Below are 22996 nucleotides of genomic sequence, written 5' to 3'. Positions count from 1 at the left end.
GAAGGGCCAAAACCAGCTTAAAAGCCAGTTTGGTAGACTGAGCCTTACAACTAGTTTGCAGTAAGGAGAAGGTAAAGATGGAGCGATACAGCTTTAAAGGTTCAGGGTAAGGAAATGGATTCTGGATCATCTCAGGATGTTGTTTTTCATCCCTGGATGGAAATATTGTTGGCAACTGCATCAAAGTGTCCATGTTGCATAGATACTCTAAATGCAGCTGGCATGGAATGGAGATTTCCATGTGGTGCGAAATTCAGACAGGGAAAAGACAAAAAAAGCAGAAGTGTTGCCTGCAATGAGATGGGTAGCCTGGCAAGAAGCCAATTTTTTTTCCACTCAAAACTCAACAGGCCTTTATTTGAATTTCTTTAAAACTGACATATTCAGGGAGATTTCAAATAGGCTTTTTCTGACAAGTCCCCTAATCCACCAAGCCTTCCCTCCCTCAACAACCCAAGTTTGTCAGCTCCTTCCCAGCCAGCTGTAGCTGGAGGCTCTTTTATATTCCACACAGAGTTGGGACCCTCCCTGAAGTTACAGATACCCAGTTCTATATACATTGTAAGTCTCTGCACATGGCCACACATCTCATCGAGATGGATATATGCATATTTATTCCTGTACGAATTACTGTAGTCAGCCAATTCTGGCTGATAAAACATTCACATAAAACATTCCCTTCTGTGATAAATAAAAACAAGGACTGCTCTCTTCCTGCTGCTGAATCACATTCTGGAATCTCCTGCTTCTCCTTTCTCAATCAGAATGGAAGGTGTCTCAATCTAGCGGAAGGTGTCCTTGCCCATGGAGGGGGGAGGGTGTGGAACAAGATGGGCTTTAAGGTCACTTCCAACTGAATTATTCTGGGATTTTATGTGCTGGTTTAGATTGGATATTGGGAAAGAATTCCTCCCTGTGAGGGTGGTGAGGCCCTGGCAAAGGCTGCCCAGAGAAGCTGTGGCTGCCCCATCCCTGGAAGTGTCCAAGGCCAGGCTAGACAGAGCTTGGAGCAACCTGGGATAGTGGACGATGTCCCTGCCCATGGCAGGGTGTGGAATGAGATGAAATTTAAGGTCCCTTCCAACCCAAACCATTGTAGGATTCTATGATTTAATGATTCTATGGTTCTACGAACATGCCCCTCTAGAGACATTCTTCCAGAGTTCCTGTGCCATGTCTGCAGTTTTGCAGGCTAGAAGATTTTTCTTCCTTTGTGGAACTGTTGCAGGGCCATAGACAGAGCATGGGAACAAATGGCTTTGGGCCACCCAGCTCAGCCTCTGCAGATTCACTGTGTCACGAGCTAAATGTGCAAACACCCAACTTTCTGGCATAATTTGGGAGCACAGGCCTAAATCATGGCTGTGGATGAAGAACAAAAATTTAACTATACAGATCTCTGCCCCCAGCCTGCCTTCAGAGCAGATGTTTCCAGCCCATCTGAGGGAGTCCATGCCCTGCCAAGCTTCCCCCACGGCCCAAACAGCAGAGGGGTGGTACCACTGTCTCACTGAGATGGGGAGATCATAGTTTTTATCTATAGTAAGAATAAATAAACTGATGTCACACCTACAAAAGAAAGAGTGCACGGTATGAAGTTGTGTCAGGGGAGGTTTAGGCTGAATCTCAGGAAAAGGTTCTTCCCCAGAGGGTGGTTGGGCACTGAACAGGCTCCCCAGGGCAGTGGTCACAGCACCAAGGCTGCCAGAGCTCAAGGAGTGTTTGAACAATGCTCTCAGTGACAGCATGGGACTGCTGGGGTGTCCTGGGCAGGGCAAGGAATTGGACTCACAATCCTTGTGGGTCCTTTCCAACTCAGGATATTCTATGATTCTGTGATATTGACGTTTTAAAAACCCATTAAATGTGTGAAGTGAGTGCTGTGCTGAAAAGAGACTCCCCTGTGCCCTCAGCGTGTGCTGGTTCCCATGCTGGGGCTCCTACACTGAGTGCACTTATATATGCAAATGCTGATCCCATTTACAATAACATAAATGAATTTGCATAATGATGAACAACTAACACCAAGGACACTGATCCCTTGGAGCTGAGAACTTCCATAGAGGGGTGAGCATCGCTCAGAGATGTGGAGGAACACGGGGCTCATGAGATGTGGCTCATCCCTTAGCATTGAAAACACAGACAGGAGAAAGGGTCAACACTGAAGCAGCAACAGTAAGTTGAGCATCTCCCCACGTTCCACTTCCTGTGCCCTTCTCCCAGACTACAGAAGCCATTTCACACGTGTCCCTCCTCTGCTCTCCTGGCATTTCTTAAAAGCACTTCTTGGTTAAAATGTGACATTTCAGCAAACTGGTCAATGTGTTATATTCTAAAATATTCAGCAGCTTCTTCTCCTAAGTAGGCTTCTCATATTTGTGGGAAAACTCATTAACATTGAAATCCCTCATGACAGAAGGCTTGTAGGCAATACAGTATCAGGAAAAAACATTCTTGTATTTTACATTCTAGTTTAGAGAGTAGGAATCAATGGACTAAAAATGACCTAGTTCTAATCCCATTTTTCAGCTGATAGAAAGTAGCTCTTTTGATATTAAATAATGCATCTCTTCAGCAAGCAGTGAATAATATGATTTACTATGTTCAAACAGGCTGGTGAAATGATGCAGTCTCTAACCACTGCAGAATGTCACTGAGCACACCCTGTGAGCTGTTTGAGATGTGCATTCTGCTTAAACAGAAACATTTATCTAATTCCATAGATTCTGCTTTGAGGATGGAGCCTTCACAGAGCGATTTAAAAACATGAAGTTCACCTGTTTGTAACAGCAGATGTATGTAATGCTTTAAAGACAGCTATTTCCCAGAGCACAGGCAGCGCATAATTCCCAGTGTTCTTGGTTTAAGCGCTGTACTCCCACAGGAAAACGTTACCACTGAATTCACTGGGCAGGTGCACTGAGCTGGGGGAATACAAAACAATTTCTTTCTGGCAGAGACAATACGCTGGAATTTCACACTTGCCTGGAGTTCTGAAGTGCAACAGCAATGCCCATGAATGTAAAGCTTTCATCTAATTAACAAGTAAGTTTAATATATTGGTATTTGTTCTTTAGAGACTGTTCTCCTGTTTGATACCAAACTACTTGGTAACTCTATATCTGCTTTTATATTCATTATATTTGACAAAATACCCTCTGGTGTGGTTCTCTGGGGTGCTGGAGGATGATTCACCCATCAGCTGCATACACAGAGACATGGGACAGTCTGGGAGACTCTTCTTCCCTTCCCAGGGTGGGGTCATTTGGGAGGCAGTGAAGTGGCCACCAAGCATCAAAAGCTCTTTGAACAAACAGACATCTGCTCCTAACATGATTTAGAAGTTAAATTTGCAATGATCCAGGATCTGTTACCCTAAATGCGGATCATCTATTCATACTTGTTTAGTATTTTGGAAGGAATTCCACAAACTGGGAAAGAAAGAACAGTTTGAGTGTTGGCTGCCGAAGCACAACCGGCTGTGACTCACAGCTGGTCACCCTCTCCTGCCTCAGGGCTTGTCCCCAGTCCAGGGTTTGCTGCACCAATGACTCTCCTGCCCATGTGCAAAGATCTCCATTTGAAGGTAGAAAGACAAAATTAATAGCAGCCAAGAACACCACAAATTCTGAGAGTCCAGCCCTGTAGATTTTCCATGCACAAATCATTTATTGATTAAAATGAGATTTGCAACTGCATAAGAAGAGAAAAAAAAAGAGGGTTTGAAAGCTTCCCATGAGACAAACAGAGCCTGCTTGAAATTAGGTGTGATTTGGTATTCTGGCCTATTAAATATATTAGATATGCAGAAAGGCAGATCAGGGACAAGCCACTGAAGTTCAAGGAGTTGTCCAACCTGCCCGAGTGCTCATATTAAGACATGCTTTTGTTCCTGAGAAAATTAAATAACTTAAGGTCTTTCTCTCTCCAACTCCAATTTTTATAAAAGGGCCTCATCAGATGTGAAATCATTAATTAAAGAAGATTCCTCAATTATTCTCTCTGACCTGTCACAGTTACTTGTTTAGTCAGCATTAAGAATTCAGCAGCATCTTCAAAGGCTTTTCAAGACACCACCTGTGAACTAATTACACTGAAGGAGGAGAGGTTTGTAAGTACCTCCAGCTCCTGGTGCTGCCTGACAAAAGAGATACCAAACCTGGCCTCAATTTTTTTAACTTTTTGCAGCTAATTCTACATGTTTTACACGTTGTCACTTCAAATTAGGAAAGCAAATCCCCAAATGTAAAAAAAGGGTTCCAGCAGAGAAATGCACAAGTGTATCAAGGGGCCCTCAAACACTGGGTGGGTTTGCAAATTATGTCTGAGATGGTTTGTCTCCTATTTGGAACTGTGAGGGATCCTTAAAGATCTTCAGGATTCCTACAGATTCCTCAGTTTGTACTAAAAGTAACTTCCCAGTTTGGGCTTTGAGAAAGATACTGGAAAACTCAACTGGTGATGTTGAACAGCCTGTCAGTTGTTTACTTTGATTTCTGGAAGATCCTTGACCTGCAACTCTCCATCCTCTACCTGCAGTTAAATGTTGACTCAGGTTTGGGTGTTTTCAAAACCTTTGGCTCCATATTGAAACCCTACAAAGGATCTGCGTCCTTCCAGTAGCAAAACCTTCTCCAGGAAAAACATCCAATGGAGCTGCACTGAAGTGGTAAAAGGATGGTGGTAATTAAACAATTAGCAGCAAAGCCTTGATTAAGCAGGAGGGAGGCTGATGCTCTGTGTTCTGACTAATGCAAGACACGAGATAAAAATGATTTCCTACAGTTTAGTCATGTTTTGTGTCCCTGCAGGAGGGAAGCAGGACAGATATACATTGATCCAATGAGCTCTGTGGCTAAAACCTCCTGGGATGACTCAAACAAAGCCAGAAATTTTGTTGGAACAAGATGATCTTTAAGGTCCCTTCTAACACAAACCAATCTAGGACTCTAAGATAAATCTTGTTTCACTGTCAGTAAAATATTACTGTTGAAAGCAGCAATAGATGAACAACTGGGATTTTCTGCCCCCATCTCCCACCCCAACCTCCTGCCTGATGCTGCAGCACACGAGGGACTGTTTCTGACGCTCTGGGAACTTCTGAGTTGCCTCTGCAGCTATAGAACTTGCTAGCAATACTGATGGTATTACCCAGCTATTTACCAGCTAAAAGTTACACAAGTAGAGGGACTATGACAGAGTTATTTAATTATGTAATGCCAACAGAACAGTTCAGTGGCAACGTCACTGCTGATACCAGGGCTAAGTTTCAGGAAGAAGGACTCAATCCTAAATTTTCAAGCATTTGGAGAACTTTCGTTGAAAAATCCAACCCTTTCTGTTGTCTTTCAGTGGAACAGATGTCTTTCAACTGCAAACTGATCTCAGAGTCCTTTCCTTGGTCAGTTAAAGCTGGACTAGCTCCTCGTGTAACTTCAGAACTATTGCAACTTTACCAGCTTCCAAATTTTCCCTCTGTTGCATTCAAACATTTTCATATTTTCAATTTTGTATTGCATTTGGCAAAAGACCTCTGTATTTAGCACTGTGTTTCAGAATTGACAGGGATCATTATAAAAGGATGTTATTAATTTCCATTCCCCCATGTCTACCCTGCTCCCAAAAATACATATGATTTTGCTCATTCATCAAAAATTTCTGCAGTAGCAAGAATTCAAACATATCTCAAAGCTGTGTTACTTTAACATCATTTTTTTAAAGTGAGAAACGCTGTGCTCTTTGTTGCAGTGCTCACTTATGGAGATTAAACCCCAAAATGTTACTAGAGGCCATTCCCACCACAGTCATACAGCATAAACCATCACTCTCTGAACAAAGCCTGGAATAAGATCAGGCTAAGGGGACTTTTTAAGGAATTACAAACCCCAGTGTTAACACACAGACTGAGGTATCCTATCACCACTTTGCATGATTGACATATCAGTGACTCTTTTCTTCTTCTCAGCTTCTGTTAACTCTAAAAATAATTCCTTAGCTTATTTTCAACCGCATGGGAGTCCAAAGCAAACCGTGGAAAATCACAAGGAAAGGGGCTTTTATTGCAAGCACTATCAGCTTTCTGCAGCGAAGTCCATCCCTCCCCTCCTGCTGCTGGGTTAGCAATGGGGGTGGTCCTACATTGCTCAGGATTCCGCTGCTGTTTGTGCTCAGTCACAGGAGATTCCCTGCCCATAAACGACACGGAACTTTGGGGAGCTCAGGGCTGTTCAGGGCACTGGGGAGGGCAGAGAGGAAGCACCTCTGTGCCCTGAGCGTCCCCACAAAGGACACCAGGGATTGCCCTTCCTAAGCCTTCAATTAAAAGCTCCAAAGATTTATTCAGTTGTCTTGCTACTCCTGTATGTGTGAAGCTATTGGAACCTCCTGCTGCCTGCAACTCTTGGTTTAATCTGCATTTTTTAACTGGGGAGTGGATCACCTCAGTTGTTGTGGCTTTCTGGTGCAATCTCAATTTAGAAATAAAATTACACTTCAGGTGAAGGTTTTGCCAGAGGAAAATTCTCCTCATGTTTCTCCCAGATAATCCTGATCTTGTTTCCCAGACTCCTACTTGGAGGAGATCTGACCACTACACATCTTACTACATCATGCACATGGAAATAACATCAGCCTGCTGAGTCTGACACCGTAACTGCACCACAGGGCGCAGTTACACCACGGTATGTAAGACTCCTGCCTTTCCCTTCCAAACCCTTCTGGAAAGCATGTGGGAATCTTGTCACAGGCTGACCTGACCTGACAACATCTTTTAACCAGCTCTGGGCAGGGCAGCGCCAGTTCAACAGCCTGTGCTAGGCTGACTGAGTCCAGAAGAGACCACAAAGATGCTCCGAGGGCTGGAGCCCCTCTGCTCTGGAGACAGACTGGGAGAGCTGGGGATGTTCCCCTGGAGAAGGCTCCAGGGAGACCTTAGTGCCTCTTCCAGTGCCTAAAGGGGCTCCAAGAGAGCTGGAGAGGGACTTGGGACAAGGGCGTAGAAAGACAGTACAAGGGGGAATGGATTCCCACTGTTAGAGGGCAGGGTTAGATGAGATACTGGGAAGAAATTCTTCCCTATGAGGGTGGGGAAGCCCTGGCACAAGTTGCCCAGAGAAGCTGTGTCTGCCCCATCTCTGGAAGTGTCCAAGGCCAGGTTGGATGGGGCTTGGAGCAACCTGGGATAGTGGAAGGTCCCTGTCCATGGCAGGGGGTAGGACTAGATGGGCTTTGAGGTCCCTCACAGTCCAAACTGGTCTGTGATTCTGTGACAAGCTCCACTGAGGGTGCCCTGTTGGGGAGCAGCAACAGGAAATCCCCAAGGAAATGGGGACGTACCACGAACAGTCAGAACTTCTCACCACCTACCAAGCACAAGGGCAGGTGTTTCAGCTCTCCACGAACACCTTCTGGCACTGTAAATGGGAAGGGGCTCACAAGAGGCCCTTGGATCCATCCTAAAAATCACTCAGTGATGAGACAGCAAGAAATCTGTCAGCCTCAACCCAACATTTATGTTTACAGCATCACCAGGGGAGAGTCAGGAAGGGCCAGGTCATCACAAGAGCACAGAATCGCCTGCACGGCGTTAGCCAGGAGAGACTGAATGGCAGGAACAGAGATGCGGGAGAGGTCTGCTCAGAACGGGAGAGAAGAGGACAAGACATGAAGCCTGGAGGGAAGACACACCAATGACAGCACAAAGACAGAAGGAGACAGCCCAGCACTACCACAACAAGCTGCCCGTAACCAGCTCCGGTCACTGACACGGCAATGCGTTGGGATGAGTCCCTCAGGAGTACCCAACATCCTGCGGGAATGTGTGTGGATACTGACCTGGGCTTGAGACAGCACTAGAGGTAGTAGGCTCAATAATTTCTACAAAAAGGGAAAAGGAAAAAAAAAAAAGAGAACATTTGGGAGTTAATCACACATGGAAGACAAATACAGAATGAGACAGCAAACAGTCATGCAACAGACAGCACAGTTTTATTTCCAGGTTGGGCTGGGCACCACTGGCCCCTGACAAACCTGCAGGCGACCAGACTCCTGTGCCTATGAACTACAGCAGGGCTGTTCTTTGCCCAGCTACCTTGTGTGAACAGCATCAGGACCACCACACTCCCAATATGCAAATATTTTTGCCCTTGGAGTTCTCGAGCTCCAAACCATTTCTCCTGGGAGGTCCTAAAACCCGGCTGTAAAAAAAATGGTTTGCTCACTTCATCAAAGGCAATTTCCTCCCATGAATATAAGTCAAGGTAACAATTTTGAACAAAGAATGTTTTAAAGTAATAGTTTTGTGCTTCAGTGAACTTTTAAGAAGGCACATCTTTTTAATTATTGAAGTCTTTCCAGAAGAAAACATTTCTCAGAAACATCAAACCCATTTAGAAGTTGTTTACTTCCCCTGGGGCAACCAATGCAAACAACAGACAAAGTTAAGAGAAGACACAGTTCTCCTGCATCCAGACTAATGAAACAATCACCTGTGGCTTTTCATTATAATTTGACTTTAGAATTCATTATTCTGGGCCTTTTTATTAGCTTTGAATAGTGCTATGCAAAATGAAATACCAGTCCCAATTAATCTTGCACGGAAGCAAACTCCCATCTCAATGCAGCAATTCAATACTCTTCATAAAAAAGGTTTAACAAAATTACCAAGCTCAAAAGATCCTTGACCATATCTTGACTATAACAAGAAACTAATGAAAAAAAATGTGAACAAGTTGACTACAGGGCTGTGCAGGGAATAGCTGAGCACATACGCCGCTCTTGGCCAAATTTGAGGGTTCCCCCCCCCACCTTACAATTACTTTTCAGGTTAATATGATGCAAAAATGAGTCCAAGTGAAATAACAGATAAATATTTTCCCAAATCAAAAGTTGCAACTACGACTTTTTATAAAGGCAAAAGTTCCTCTGGTTGCAGAATAACACCATTCTTCCCAACAATCAAGTAAATTAACATATTCACTAAGTACAATATTTCATTAAAAAGCAAAATACCATCCCCAAACCAGCAGGGATTGTACTATGATCGTGCCTCTTTGGATCTAGACTTAATTATAGGTGCTTAAGGTGGCATAAAGTCACAGATTCATGGCACTGAGGCTGGAAGTGAAGGTGGTAATATCCATGTATTATTCTTGCAAAAAAATCTCATTTTTAAATACATTATTAGATCAAGGAATTGGTGAGACAGATCTATTTCTAGTTTCAAGTTCTAAAACTCTTTGCAAATCTTTATTCATGAAAATGTTCAGGTCTGTAGAGAGAAAACAAAACCAGCTGGTTTTCTATAAGCACGCTCGGCTGGTTCATTAAAATGAAAATATATTAATGACTTCTTAGCAACACTGGGAGGCAGGGATGTGTGGGGAAGAGTGGGACTGGCTGTACTTCATTTTCCTGGGACCCCAGTCCTACAGTATCAGCACTGCTCAGATTTCCAAGGGTGCTTGTGGAAAAAAAATCTGCAAGTATAATGGAATACCATGATATTCTGTGCCACTTTTGTGACTCCAGTGGAGAGTTCTCCTTGAGCTGAACTTTTGGGATTCGTTTTATAAAGCAGAGGAACAGCAATGTGTTCACAGCAGCCTCTGGTTTGCCCTTGACAGACTTGGGGCTGTCTGTGTGCAGGACCTTGTGTTATCTCCAGAGCTGTCTATTCTGGGGAGGCAAGTGTGAGCCAAAACCATCTTCTCAGTTTAAAGCAGAACTTTAATTCAGGCTGGGACCAAAGAGATAGAAACAAGAATGTCCTGGGCATAGGGATACTGGTATAGCATCTCTGGCTGCTACACATACATGGAAAACTGGGGATTTCTGTCCATATCCGACCTGAATTTCTTCCAGTGAAGAAATTTAGTGAAGAAATTTTCCCTAGTATCTAATGTAAACCTGCCCTGGTGCAACAGAGAAATGCACTGACAGGCCCTGGTATAATCCCATTCCCAGGAGAAATGTGTGCAGGAATCTCCACCCTATTGTCATGGGAAAAGGCAAAATGTCATGTTCTCTTTAAATTCAGTTCTGGTCGGTGGTGGTGAGTGTGTGCTGGATCTGAGCGCTGGAAATGAGCTGAGAATCAGCGGCTGAGTGAGTTTAAATGAAGTGGAAGAATAAACCCCCTAGATTTGTAACTGCAGCTCTAATCCTCAAAAGAGAAACCTTCGGAGAATATAAGCTCCTAAAGACACCTGGGCAGGGGAGGTGAGGTTTGATGTCAAGGACATTTAATGCTGTCTTTCACCAAAGGGAAGAGATGGTATCTAGAAATTCCTTTCTCATCCCAGACAGAAAATAGCTGGCAGAGAAAGGCTCTTAACAAAATGGGAAACCACCCCATAAAAGGCTCCACAGCACAAGTAGGTAAATTGCAGGGAGTGAAAGGAATTGGCTGTAAAGAAGCAATGCCTGGGAAAACCAGAACAGCACCTTGGAAAGGAAACCTCAGTATACATTCCCTGACCCCAGAGATCATGGAATATTTGAGGCTGGAAAAGACCTTCAAGATCATCCTGAATGCCACCATTCCCACTAAACCATAATATGAAGGGATGAGATACCTCAGAGAAATGGGAGACCCTCTGCTCACAAAGAAATTACACAGGACCTAAAAATATTTTTGTCTCAATTCTAGCACAAGCTTAAAGGCTGAAGTTCTGCATAAGAACATGGAAATGGAAAATACCAGAGCAGAGTTAAAGCAAAATTCAATCAGCTCAGGAGGCTGAGGTCAGAGGGATTTAAATATGTTTGCACATAAAATTGTCAAAACAACAGTAAATCCACGGGGAGGGGAGGACAGCAGGGGCAGCAGGAGTGAGAATTACAGACATGTTCCAGGAGGGCAAGACCCACAGCTATAGCTTCACGGCATCCAGGGCCTCAGAAAATACGAGCTATTAAAGGATATAGGCAGGTAAAAATAAACAGGTAAATAAAACTGGCTATCAGTTTACTAGAGGCCAATTACCTGTAATTACCTGCCTAGAAAATGTCCCTGTATATGATTAAGGAACAGAGAAATTCATGAGCCCCTGTTTGCATGAGCAGAGGGTACAAACTGAGGGTAGATGAGTTCAGAAATGGAGTGTGGGGCTGCAGCTTTCCAGTCTTGCTGTCCTCACACTGCTCCTCACTAGAACTCAGGAAAGGAAAATCAACTCCTTCAGGAGAAAATCCACCAATTGAGGAAAGGGATTCCACAGGGAGCAGCCTGCAGTGTGACAGGGTTAGATCCAATACCCAGGTGTCCTCTCAGGTTCAGCCTCTTTAGAGCAAAACGAGCCTTTTTTATCCCCAAGAGACCACAGAAAACTCAGAAACGGTAAACAACCCTTTGTTTCAGGCTAAGACTGAACAAACCGGCCAGAAGAGCATCTGACTCCCAGATAAAAATCATCCAATCCCCAGCTCCCTCCTTTCCCGGCTCCCTCCTTTCCCAGCTCCCAGCCCACAGCACCCAGCACAGACACAGAGCTGCCCCTGGAACGCACACTGGAGAGTTCTCATGCCTTTTCATTTCAAACCCCAACGGGGATGATGATCTTTTTCAATTCTCTGGAGCCCCACCCAGCATGAGCTCAGTGCCAGCCCCTTGCTAGGACCGTGACAGAACAAGGCAAGAGTTAAAGCCACAAACACAATTTTTTGTTACAATGGTACCTTATTTTATCACCCCGCAGCTGGTCCAAAATGAAACTGTTGTGTTTGGTGCAATTAATACTGTTAGGGGGATAGAGGCTTTTAAAAATGAAAAAGTATGCTTTATTATGAGTAAAGCCACACTCCAATTCTGGTTTGGGGAATAAAAAGCAATGCTATACACAGTTGAGATTTAATGTAATACTGAATTTCTTCACTATTTTGGCGACAGAAGGTCCAACCTGCTTTACAATAAGGATGATGAACAGAAACTGTGAAATGTTTTAATTGTTTTCTGTAGTCCTCGTGCCATTAGTTCCTGTCATTCTTCAGAGATCTGTCAGGGCAGATTTTGGTTGGATCTCAGGAAAAGGTTCTTCCCCCAGAGGGTGGTTGGGCACTGAACAGGCTCCCAGGGGCAGTGGTCGCAGCACCAAGGCTGACAGAGTTCAAAGAGTGTTTGGACAACAAGGAGCACTGGTGGGATTGTTGAGACTGTCAAAAGGAGAAGATTTCCCAACAGGAGAATACAAAAAGCTTCTTTCATTCCAGCCTGGACCAGTAAAATTGTTTGACTTTGATATTTCGCTTTCCCATATATTGCAGGAATCAATAACTCAACCAACACGCAACTGGCAGTTAAATACCAACTCATTAGTTAATTAAAAAAACTCTTTCCATGTATGACCTTTGATAATTAACAGGGCTTATTTAAGCTTATCTCCCCCAGGCTTCATCAGCTTTGTTAAAGATTAATGATTTATTGTGAAATACAGGTCTTTAAGCCCAGTGAAGCCAGAGCCTGTTTGAGAACCATGGCAAATAGAAAAACATATTTAATAAAAAATCTTTAGGGTGCAAAGTAAGTGGATTGGCCAGAGACGTGACCTTAATTTATTCTGTGTCTTTCCCTCACCCTTAATATTTTGCAATTCCAATTAGGGCTTTTCTACAGGTTTGAGTTATTACACCTTAATTGCCTGGTAATGGTTTATTTTATTTAAATGGTTTATTTTTTTATTACAGGATGATAAATATTTAATAGCTCAATGCCTGTGAGACATTAAAAAACAGTAATTCCTAGCTTGAAGTGTGAGGTCTGAAATTGCCAGGGAGTTTCCTCCCTCCTTGGGCAATCTTCCCTCTCCACCTGCAGCTGTTTGCTTTTGCTTGACAGCAGTTTTTCAATCAATATTCAAATATTTTTTAGCCTGTAGAAAACCACATTATTGACACCTTTTTTTGTCCTCTTGTGAAAGAAGTCCAATGGAAGGTAATTTTTAAGAGCCCTCACTAAAAGTTAGTTCGGTGGAGTCCAGACCTGAGCATTTAATTAAATTCTTGCGGAACTTGATTTTCCTATGAAAAAGCAAAGAAATATGAAACATATTGTTTCAACTCCACAGTCTACTAAAGACTGATTTAATTATTTATTTTTAATAAGTTCCAGGATGAACCATCATGTTTTATGTAGGATGAACTATTTTATAGTGTGAAAAAAACTGGCTTTAATTTAATTTAATTTAATTGTGGGGGTTAGTGGTGATCTGTGTGTGTGTGAACCACCAACAGGCAAATCTATATTTCCATTTAAAATATTCAAAATAATATTTAATTAAAGGTCACACATTTGATTTTCTTGGCAGAAGGAGTTTGCAGTTTCCATCCCCACTCTCCCAACAATTTCCCATCTCTAAGACATTGATATATGCTCAAGGCTTTACCTTTCACAGGACTGCCTGTATTTTGAATAAATCAGGGAATTTTTTTCCTCATCAAAGGGATTTTGGCAAAAGTACCCATTCATTTGCAGGCTACTTTTTGATTACCACAAAAACATCCACTAATTTGAGATCTCATCTTTGCACTTCTATTTACAAACACTAAACTATTAAAAAATGAGACAGTGCAACAAATTCCAAAAAATGTTTAATAAATTAATAACGAATTTTTCCAGATTTGAAAAATAAACAGGACCAGTGAAATCTTTACAGTTTTCAGAAGGACCCTCAGCACTTGCAGCCTCCTGCCACCCCACACAACATGTGCTTGAAGAAACTCCTGCTAAGCAATTACAGGAGGAGAATGTAAATCCAGCCATGTGAAGGGTCACTTGTGTCAGGAGAGCAAAAAGAATTAATTCATCAATTGCAAAGAAACAATGGGCTTGGGTAGTTTGGACACATGAAGGTGACGTGTGGTAGCAGTGAGCAGCTCTGCCTTTCCTCCAGAGCACCACACACATCCAAAGGGTCCAGGGACACAGCTTCATGGAATAGCCCAAGTTAGAAGGGATCCACAAGGATCAAGTCCAAACCCTGTCCCTGAACAGACACCCCAAAAATCCCACTCTCTCTCTGAGAGTATCATCCAAATGCTCCTCAAGCTCTGTCAGCCTTGGTGCTGTGACCACAGCCCTGGGGAGCCTGTTCAGTGCCCAACCACCCTCTGAGGGAAGAACCTTTTTCCTGACATCCAACCTAAACCTGCCCTGACACAGCTCCAGCCCTTCCCTTGGTTCTGTCACTGTTCACAGGGAGCAGAGATCAGAGCTGCCCCTTATGAAGAACCTGCTTATTCTACATAAAGCCACATAAGAATTATTTTTTCCAAAGAAACTGAGGCCCTTTCAGATGCAGATTTCTAATACCCTCAGTTTCCCTCTTAGGGACACTTGTTGCAGTTTAGGAAATGTAACAATATAAAAATAACTTCCACAAACAAAGACAACCTCAACACTTTTGCATTCTGAGAAGAAACATCAAATGAGCTTGTCTGAAGTCAAATCCAAAAGCATTTCTCCCCACGCTGTGTTTCCAGTTACAAGACATTGTCAAGTATTATCAAAAATAAAAGATAATAAAAGGCACAACCAATTTGCAGCCTCTGTCAGGACCTGTGTCTATGAAACATTCCACTTGGTTTACAATATTTTTCCTATAATGAGAGTCAGAAAAGTCAGAAAAAAGTAAAAAAAAAAAAGAGGCTGTAATTTATGACATTCTCTTCCTCTGCACACCTGAAGCATCTCAATTTCTCAATGACTGGCTGCGGCCAGATCCTGAGTGGACTGTCTGCCCAAAACCAAAGGCAATCCATTGTTGTAACCACCATCAGTTCAGGGAAATCTTTTGAAAGCTTCCTGTTGTCCCCTAAGCTGTCCCTGTGTTGCCTTACCACCCATTTCAGCTTGTGTGTGCCCTCTACCTAACTTGCAAGCTCTCTGCAGAGCAAAGAGCACCCCAATGTCCAGGGATGATCCAGCCACACAGAGGAACCAACGATGGAGACTCTTGAAAAAGAAAAAGCCTGTAGTTGCAGCTGCTCCATCCCTGGAAGTCTCCAAGGGCAGGTTAGAAAGGGCTTGGAGCAACCTGATCTAGTGGAAGGTGTCCCTGCCCATGGCAGGGGGTGGAACTGGATGAGCTTTGAGGTCCTTCCCAACACAAACCACTCTGAGATTAAAATAAATTGCATGTTTTTAATTAAAATGCATATAGAGAAGAAATGTTTCATGGAAGAGAAAAAAGAACATTTTAGGGGTTTTCTGAAAGTCACCTCTAAAGACTTGATCAACCCTTCCCAGCCTGCTGCTCTTCTACACCAAGTTTACGTATCAGAGCTGCATAACCAAATAGCATAACGGACAAAGGAACAGCTAGGACAGCCCACCAGCTCCCAGAGCTGGACACGACCTTCCTTGATGGCAAAGGTCCTGACTCTGCCCCTTTCCTGGTACCATGTCACCCATGGGCTCTCTCTGCCTTGGGCAATAAAACCATGGGAAGCAAGTTGAGAAACCCATTGAATTTCTATTTTCTATCAATGTTTGAAGTATATCTACATCTTCTAAGCTCCTACATCTTTCATCAAAGTGACATGAAAGACAATGTTTTCACTTAGTTGCTTGAGTTATAGTATTATAAAGCATATACAATATTTGCTCACTGGTCCTTATTCCCTATTTCAGATTTTTCCAGAGAAAACTGCTGCTTTAATGATTTTTACAGCTGTTGAGACCATAACACAATGAAGAAAAGTGACAAAGTCATCTGTGTCCTTTGAGCTTGGTCTTTCATTCATATGAATAAATAGGAAGCTCATGAATAATGCAGCTCTGGAAATCTGTGAGCATTTCTGCTGCTCAGGAACATATGATTAGCATTGCTCTGACTCCCAGTAATTATATTCTTGTTCTCAGAGGTCACTCTTTAAATCTGCACAACTGTCGCTGTATTTCTGGAAGTAAATAAGGCAAAATATCCTTTAGTGATGCAATACGGAGAAGGTGCAAGTCCTGTAAAGGTGCAAGTCCTGGTACACAAGAGACACGTTTCTGCCTGGCCCCCTCTCACACCTCAGAGAAGGGATGTGGGGTTAAGGAGTCCCACATCCCATGGGATACAGGAAAAGTCACAACAGAAGTAGGGGGACAGGCAACTCAGAGAATCCCAGACTGCTTTGGGCTGGGAGGGACCTTAAATATCATCCAGTCCCACTCCCTGCCATGGGCAGGGACACCTTCCACTATCCCAGGTTGTTCCCTGTCCAACCTGGCCTTGAACGCTTACAGGGATGGGGCAGCCACAGCTTCTCTGAGTAACCTGTGCCAAGGCCTCACCAACCTCACAGGGAGGAATTCCTTCCAATATCCCAAATAACCCTGCTCTCTAACCACTGATAAGTGGGAAGCCATCACCCCACTTATCAGGAAACAGTGGAGTCTGCCTGAGTTTCAATGGAGGAAGAAAATGAACACAGGGAGAGGTCTGGGAATAGTTCAGACTATCTTCAGGTACCTGGTAAACTGGTAACATCCGTGGTGGATTTATAGCCCAAGAGATAGTACCTGTGCTGGTGGGTCCATTACACCTTGGGGCAGCCCATGAAGATGCTTCCCCTGACCAAGGGAACCTGGGTTCCTGACCCAACCCCTCCAGGTTAAGCTCCGATAGGGTGAAAGCCTTCTCCTGCTCCTTGCAGCTCTGGGAATACAGGCATAGATAAAAGTCTCATTCTCATTTACAGACTTTAGTACCTGACCTATGCATTACCACCATGTTTAGGGAAAACAGCCCATCCCTGCATCCTTGTACCTATAGAACATATTCCCAGAGGAACTGGATGCTCTTCAACTGCTCTGATATTTGCTTTCACTGGCACAGCAATTTGTGAGTAAGTTATTTAATAATTACTGTGTAATTAGAGCTCTGCTGATCCCTGACGAACCAAAATCCACAGACAATGCCTATCAAATGAATCATTACAAGCCTCTAGAAATTACATGGTGAGATGTGCCCATGTCACAGTGAAATGCATAAAATGTCTGCAATTCCTGTAAAAGAAGATTAATTAAGATGGAGTTAAGAAGGACCACATTAACCCACCCCTCTGCTTAGCCCTGTGAGGCACATCTGGAGTGCTGTGTTTGATTCTGGGCTCCTCAGGACAGGAGGGATATGGAGCTCCTGGAGCTCCAGCTTTGCAGTAAGGTGTTCTCTGCAACAGCAGAAAGCAAATTTTACATGAGAGCTACCTCTTCTTTTGAGACTTTTTTTTTTTTTTTTGTATGGAGCAGACCTGTAATTAACACTGAGGACCAATCTCTTCAATAAACTCACCAAGTTTAATTGCCAAAATAATTTTGACTGGTTGTCCCTGTGACAGGGTCTCACCAGTCTCACAGGAAGAATTCCTTCCCAGTACCCCATCTAACCTGCCTTCTGACAGTGGGAACCCATTAGTCCTTGTCCTTTCCCTCCATCCCTAGTCCAAAGTCCCTCTCCAGCTCCCTTGGAGCCCCTTTAGGCAACAGAAGGGGCTCTGAGATCTTCCCAGAGCCTTCTGTTCTCCAGGCTGAACACCCCAAACTCTCCCAGCCTGTCACCATAACAGAGGTGCAGATGTGCTAAGAGAAAGTATTTGTATGTCCAAGAAAAGTCCCTGGCAAAAATTTCATGTTAATTGGGCAGCGATAGTTTCAGTCCCTGACCTGGGAATTGTATTTAAAGCAGTGCAAGTTTTCAGGGTATTTTTTATAGCAGCTGTTGACAAAGACTGTGAAGAGCTGAACCACCTTCTCACTCACACTGACACGGTGTGTTCTGACCACAGTGATCTGCTCAGGCTGCACAGCCAGCAAGGGAACAATATTTACAGAGCCCAGGAGCAGCTTCAGCAAGTGCTGGTTGAGAGTAAACATTGAAAGGTCAAGAATCAGCCTTTAATTTATGAACAGAAATGGTCTGGCTGCCAAATTTCTTGAGCAGGAGAACCACTGCATGCTGGATGTGTGACACACTGCAGTTCTGACAGGACTGGGACAAGCAGTGCAGGGCAACTTTCATCCTTTTTTTCACATGGCATCCTAATTTAGAAATCTGCATCCAGGGAAAACATTTTGTTATTTTATGAAACCATAGTTGGATCCTGACTCCAGAGCTGGTTTTTCCCTTCTGACAGACCTTTTCCCATGTTCTTGCAGCACTCTGGACAGCTCAGCAACAGCATCAGCAAAAAAAGGGCTGGTACTGATGGACATTTTATTGACTGAATTAGAGCTCCTACATAAGGGTGTGCCTTGGCTAACGCTGCAGTTACTCCATGAGATTTATTCCTTTTATTCTCCTCACATCCTCAGTAATTTAAATATTTTCTTCTTTTCCTTGGAATCTAATTTTAAGTGAATAAATTAATGGGATTTAAATGATCCAGTTCTCAGGTTTGTGTTTTATTCTTGAATAAAATTAGTAAATATAAATGTGCAATATGAATATCTTTTTACAGGCCAATCTATAAGAAAAGATCTATACAGTAACAGCCTCACAGTAAAATTTAGGGTATTGTTGTAGGTGCTTCATAGCAGAAAGTTTAAAAGTCAAGAAATCAGGTTTGATACCTGTGATAAAATAGTGTGGGAAAAAGTAAGTTTCTGAAAAATTCATCATAGGCCTTTCTCTCTGAATAGTTCTGATATCACAAGAAATATTTGATGGTAACTCTTTTCACTGAAGGTTTGGAAGAGCCCAGAGAAGAAGAAGATTTTATCCTCAATTTATTATTACAAATCCAGCCAAAATCTCAACATATAAACCTGGAGGTGGAATTAAGAATAACATTAAATGAGCTCTTGATTTTAGAGGCTTGTTGAGATACCTCAGCATTATGTTACTCATGTGGTTCAGTACAGAGGTTAATTAGCGCTTATGGTGTAGGCTCACTGGAAAAGCTCTTGTTTTTAAACCTCTGAGGGTATTTTTAGCTTTCTTGCAGCCAAAAAAGGAATTATTCCTTTCCCTTCATCTTTTTCTTCAACTCACAGGCTGTCCAGACCTCATACTGTTCAGACTAGGAACACGTAGCAGCTCTGAGGAAAATGTAAAGGGAGCTGTGGGGACCACCTGTATCTATTTTTTGGGTATCTCTATATTAGAAGGCACTTGACTCAACAGAAGCACACAGACTTTACAGATAAAGGTTTGGCTTCAAACAAGTGCTTTTGTTAACTAATCTAGAATTAATCTGATAAATTATCGCATTTGTGGCATTTTCCAACCTGTTGGACTATTTGCTTAAATGCTGAAATCTTGGGTGTAAAATCTATTCTCTGATCTTCCTGGAAACTCTGGATGTCCTCGATCAATAGTTCACTCCTTTCTAAAGTCCCATGAGCTTTGGTCTCAACAACTTGTTATGAAAGAAGTTCTACACTTAATAATCTTTCAACGACGAAGTGCTTTGCATTAACTTTAAAACTTGCCACTGACTAGTGTAAGTGAATCTCTCCTGGGTTTGTTTTATGAGAAAACTTTCTAATACACTTTCTCTAGATTTGCCAATTTTTCAATAACCTTTTTTCCTCTAGAAGAGAGACAGTAATCATCTTTAATATTTTGACTTGGGAATTTCTTCATCCTTTGTTTCTAAATACACCTTTAGGAACCTCTGCCCTCCACTCTGCAAGAGTTTTGAGGCCAAGGCAGAAGTCTGTGTTCTAGCCTGAGCTGTAAAATATATTTATATCGTTATTTATAGTGCTATTTATAGCACTTCTGGTTTCCATCCCATTTGTTAGGTATGGTATTCTTTGGATTTTCAATTTTGCTAAAAGTTAATTTACTTCAAAGTTTTCTCCCCTGTGAAAAGAAACTCAAGTTCAAGAGAGCTCTGACCACTGGTGCTCCTCCTCCTTCTGGGGGCAGGGGCAAGGAGTTAAATTCCATGGATGACCTTGAATGTTTTAATCATTGTTTGGACAATGCTCTGAGGGACAGGGTGGGATTGTTGGGGTGTCCTCTGTAGGGGCAGCAGAGGGATGATACAGGGTCCCTTCCAACTCAGGATGTTCTATGATCCTATGATGACTGACTGAGATGAAGCTTTGGACATGCTTCAACCTCTCTAATTTATCCAGTTTAGTAAGAATATGTGCCTAAACCTTGTGGGCTGTTGTTATAATTGCAAAATTCGAGAGTAAACCCACAAACATAACAAAACAGAACATTAGGCAACTTCAGAAAGTATCCAGAGCAAAGATCCCAGGGTTTTTGTTTGATTTCCCAGCCCCCAAATACAGATACACTCTCAAATCTTTAAATGTTCTGCTAAATGTCAAGGAGAAGCAGGTTACTGGCCTCACTCAAATGGGTTATTTCTACCTCATCCCATCTCAGTCACTTATTGTCATATAATTCATAATAAAGCTCAAGTTGCAAAATGGATTTAGAGAAAATTTCTTCATAACTCTCCATAATTGTTACCTGGAGCAGACATTGGCATCCATATGGAAGGATCTCAAACCCAGCATTTAACAGAATTATTATGACTTACATGAATGGAGGATTTGGCCATTTATCTTATTCTGTGTGAAAATATGAATTTAAGGTGCTGGGTTTTTAACTCTGTTGGGCTCCTTGTCTCAGCAATATGTTATGAAATTAGTCCCTTAGGTGCACTTGTGATGTGAGGAAAGCTCCCTGCTTTGGCTGAGCTGCTCAACTGCATCGTACGCCTTTGTTCCACTCTGTGTGAGAGCAGGGAGAGAAAAAAGGTTTTCACTCTGTCTGTGAATCCCACTGGGGATGGTTGAAAGTTTTCAGAGTTGTTTTCCATTGGGAACATGATCATCCAATTAAAATGCCCTGGATGAATACACCTTAATCTTTGAGAAGGGTCCCCAAGGAACCAGCTCCGAGATTTATAACCCAGCTCTTCTAATGCCCTGGATTTCAACACACTGCTCAGGAGCTGGGTGTCCACCTCCAGGACAGGTCCTTTCCATGATGGATCACCTATCCTGCAGCAGCTGGTCCTATTAGTCCAACTTGGATGTGGAAAGCAAAGCCAAGGACTAAGACCAAAAACACCACCAGTGAAGACAGAGCCCATAAAGAGGGAAGGAAGCGGAAAATCCCCTTCAGGTTGTAAGGGAAGAGGCAAACCAGGGATCTCCTGAGCTTCCAGATGGGACAATGCACCAGGCAAAGATTTGGCTTGGCTTTATGAAGGGTGCACAAGTAACCCCACAGGTGTGTCCTGGGTGTCCCATGACATCGATCAGAATCCAGAAGAAAGCACAACGGCGCCGATATGTGACCACCCCTTCACAAAGTACTTGGAATTTCCTAGAATGGATTTCACATCTGCTCCCTGTCCATCATCCCTCCTGAGATGTGGAAAAAGAGACTTTCCCACCAGGCATAGCAGGAGCTGAATGAAATCAGGACAATGACTGCATCTCTGGGGGCAGGACTGAAAGGGATACAAAGACAAATTAGGTCCATGGGCCCAGTTTTCTGCACAGTGATGTCTACAGGAGACTTTGGGCTTGAGCCAGACCTTATTAAATCAATAACTGTCTTTTGGGTGACTGCAGAAGGCTTTGAATGGGCTCCTAATGAGCACATGAATTTTCATTTAAATTTTTATGTGTGTGTATATATATATATTATTTTTTTTTTAAAGTAATTTTTTTTTGATGCAGACCAGCCTGCCTGGCTGAGACAGAACTATGCAAACTGAAGTTTGATTTGCTTTGCAGGCTGGTACTTGGGAGATAAAATAGCAAAATTTTTCTTAGGTAATTGGACAACAGCTGAAACTGTGGACACAAAAGGAATTCCCCTGGAGAGAATATTTCTTCTAGAAATGTCAGATTTGGTGGGCGAAGCAAAGTTATTGAGCTAAACCTGAGCAGAAATCTGTCATGTATCCAAATACACTAAAACCTGATTTTTCAGTCAATGAGATGAAACTGCTGATGCTGAGTTTAATGATGATACTGAAATATATGAACAGAGACAACTCAAGCGCTGTAATTAAATCTATATAAATTACTGATAAACCTGCCCACACACACAGCCTGGATAACACTGAAAAACTCCCACAGGAGTCCAGAGATCAGTGCTGGGAGAGGGCAGCATGGACAGGGATGGAGTCCAAACCTAGTCTGCATCAGGAGACTTATTCCAGGCAGAATCAAAGAATCACAGAATTTGCCGAGTTGGAAGGGACCCATGAGGATTGAGTTGGAAAATGTTTGGTTTAAATATAAAGAAAAAGATACCAAAGGAGGGAAAAAGCTTGATTACGATATGACCACAATAGTGGAGGGTCACTATGGATCATAGGAAGAAAGTCAGGAACTGCAAGGAGTGAAGAGTAGCATCATGACTGTGCCCTTTTTCAGACAGAATCATTAAGGTTGGAAAAGACCTCTAAGATAATTGTGTCCATGACTGAGGAAATCTCTGAAGTCCCCTTAAGTATAGTCTATCACTGATTGTCAGGACTGGGCACAGCAGGAGCCACTGCTGGAAATCACCCATGGGAAAAGGTTTTCTGTCCCTTATTTAGGAGATGTGTCATTGCAAGGCCATGACACCCCTTTGCAGAGCCCCTTGATCCCTCTGCATTGTTGATGTTCCAGAAGACACAGCCAATGCCATACCAACTGTTCACAGTGCCACGGAGGAACGTGCATACTATTACAAGTTGTGTGCAATTCCTAATGAGTTCATTTAAATTTCTGGAAGAATATTAATTTTATTTACATTTCCGATACAAAACCCGATGTATTAAAAATACAAATCCAGTAGTTTAATTAGGAATCTCCATGTAGGAACCAGTACACAAGGCAACCAGCACGTAAACTGAGGGCACGGTCTGGCGCTCCCGGCATGTAGGAATGTTGGAAACAAGATTATAAGTGCGTTGCACCAACCATGAGCTCACAGTTGGATGTTTCCTCAGTAAAGCAGTTGTGTTCAGCTGCAGTGATTAAATTGGTACAGGAAACACCACCGCATCTCTTGCACACCTTGCCAGGTTCCTTCTCCTTCCA

At 42.8% G+C, this 22996-nt stretch overlaps 1 protein-coding gene and 1 long non-coding RNA gene across 3 annotated transcripts in view; one reads left to right on the top strand and one right to left on the bottom strand.

The window, feature by feature from the left end:
• The window catches only part of NEGR1 (neuronal growth regulator 1), a 214475-nt gene that overhangs the window by 22137 nt on the left and 169342 nt on the right, over window positions 1-22996 (bottom strand). Inside the window, exon 7 of one of the 2 annotated variants that reach the window (XM_027891061.1) lies at window positions 7834-7875. The exons of the other annotated variant lie outside the window; for it this stretch is intronic. Coding sequence (XP_027746862.1) covers window positions 7834-7875 — 42 coding nt within the window. The remainder of the gene's footprint in view (window positions 1-7833; window positions 7876-22996) is intronic. 2 annotated transcript variants of the gene reach the window in all.
• LOC114061049 lies at window positions 2957-4638 on the top strand. Its single transcript, XR_003572031.1, has 3 exons — window positions 2957-3045; window positions 3950-4111; window positions 4540-4638. It is a non-coding gene; the product is annotated as an uncharacterized LOC114061049 (long non-coding RNA).

Source organism: Empidonax traillii, unplaced genomic scaffold, assembly GCF_003031625.1.
Source record: "Empidonax traillii isolate 1590-97213 ecotype Southwest subspecies unplaced genomic scaffold, ASM303162v1 scaffold309:size1915965, whole genome shotgun sequence".
Classification (NCBI taxonomy): domain Eukaryota; kingdom Metazoa; phylum Chordata; class Aves; order Passeriformes; family Tyrannidae; genus Empidonax; species Empidonax traillii.
This window is presented reverse-complemented; position numbering and strand designations above follow the sequence as displayed.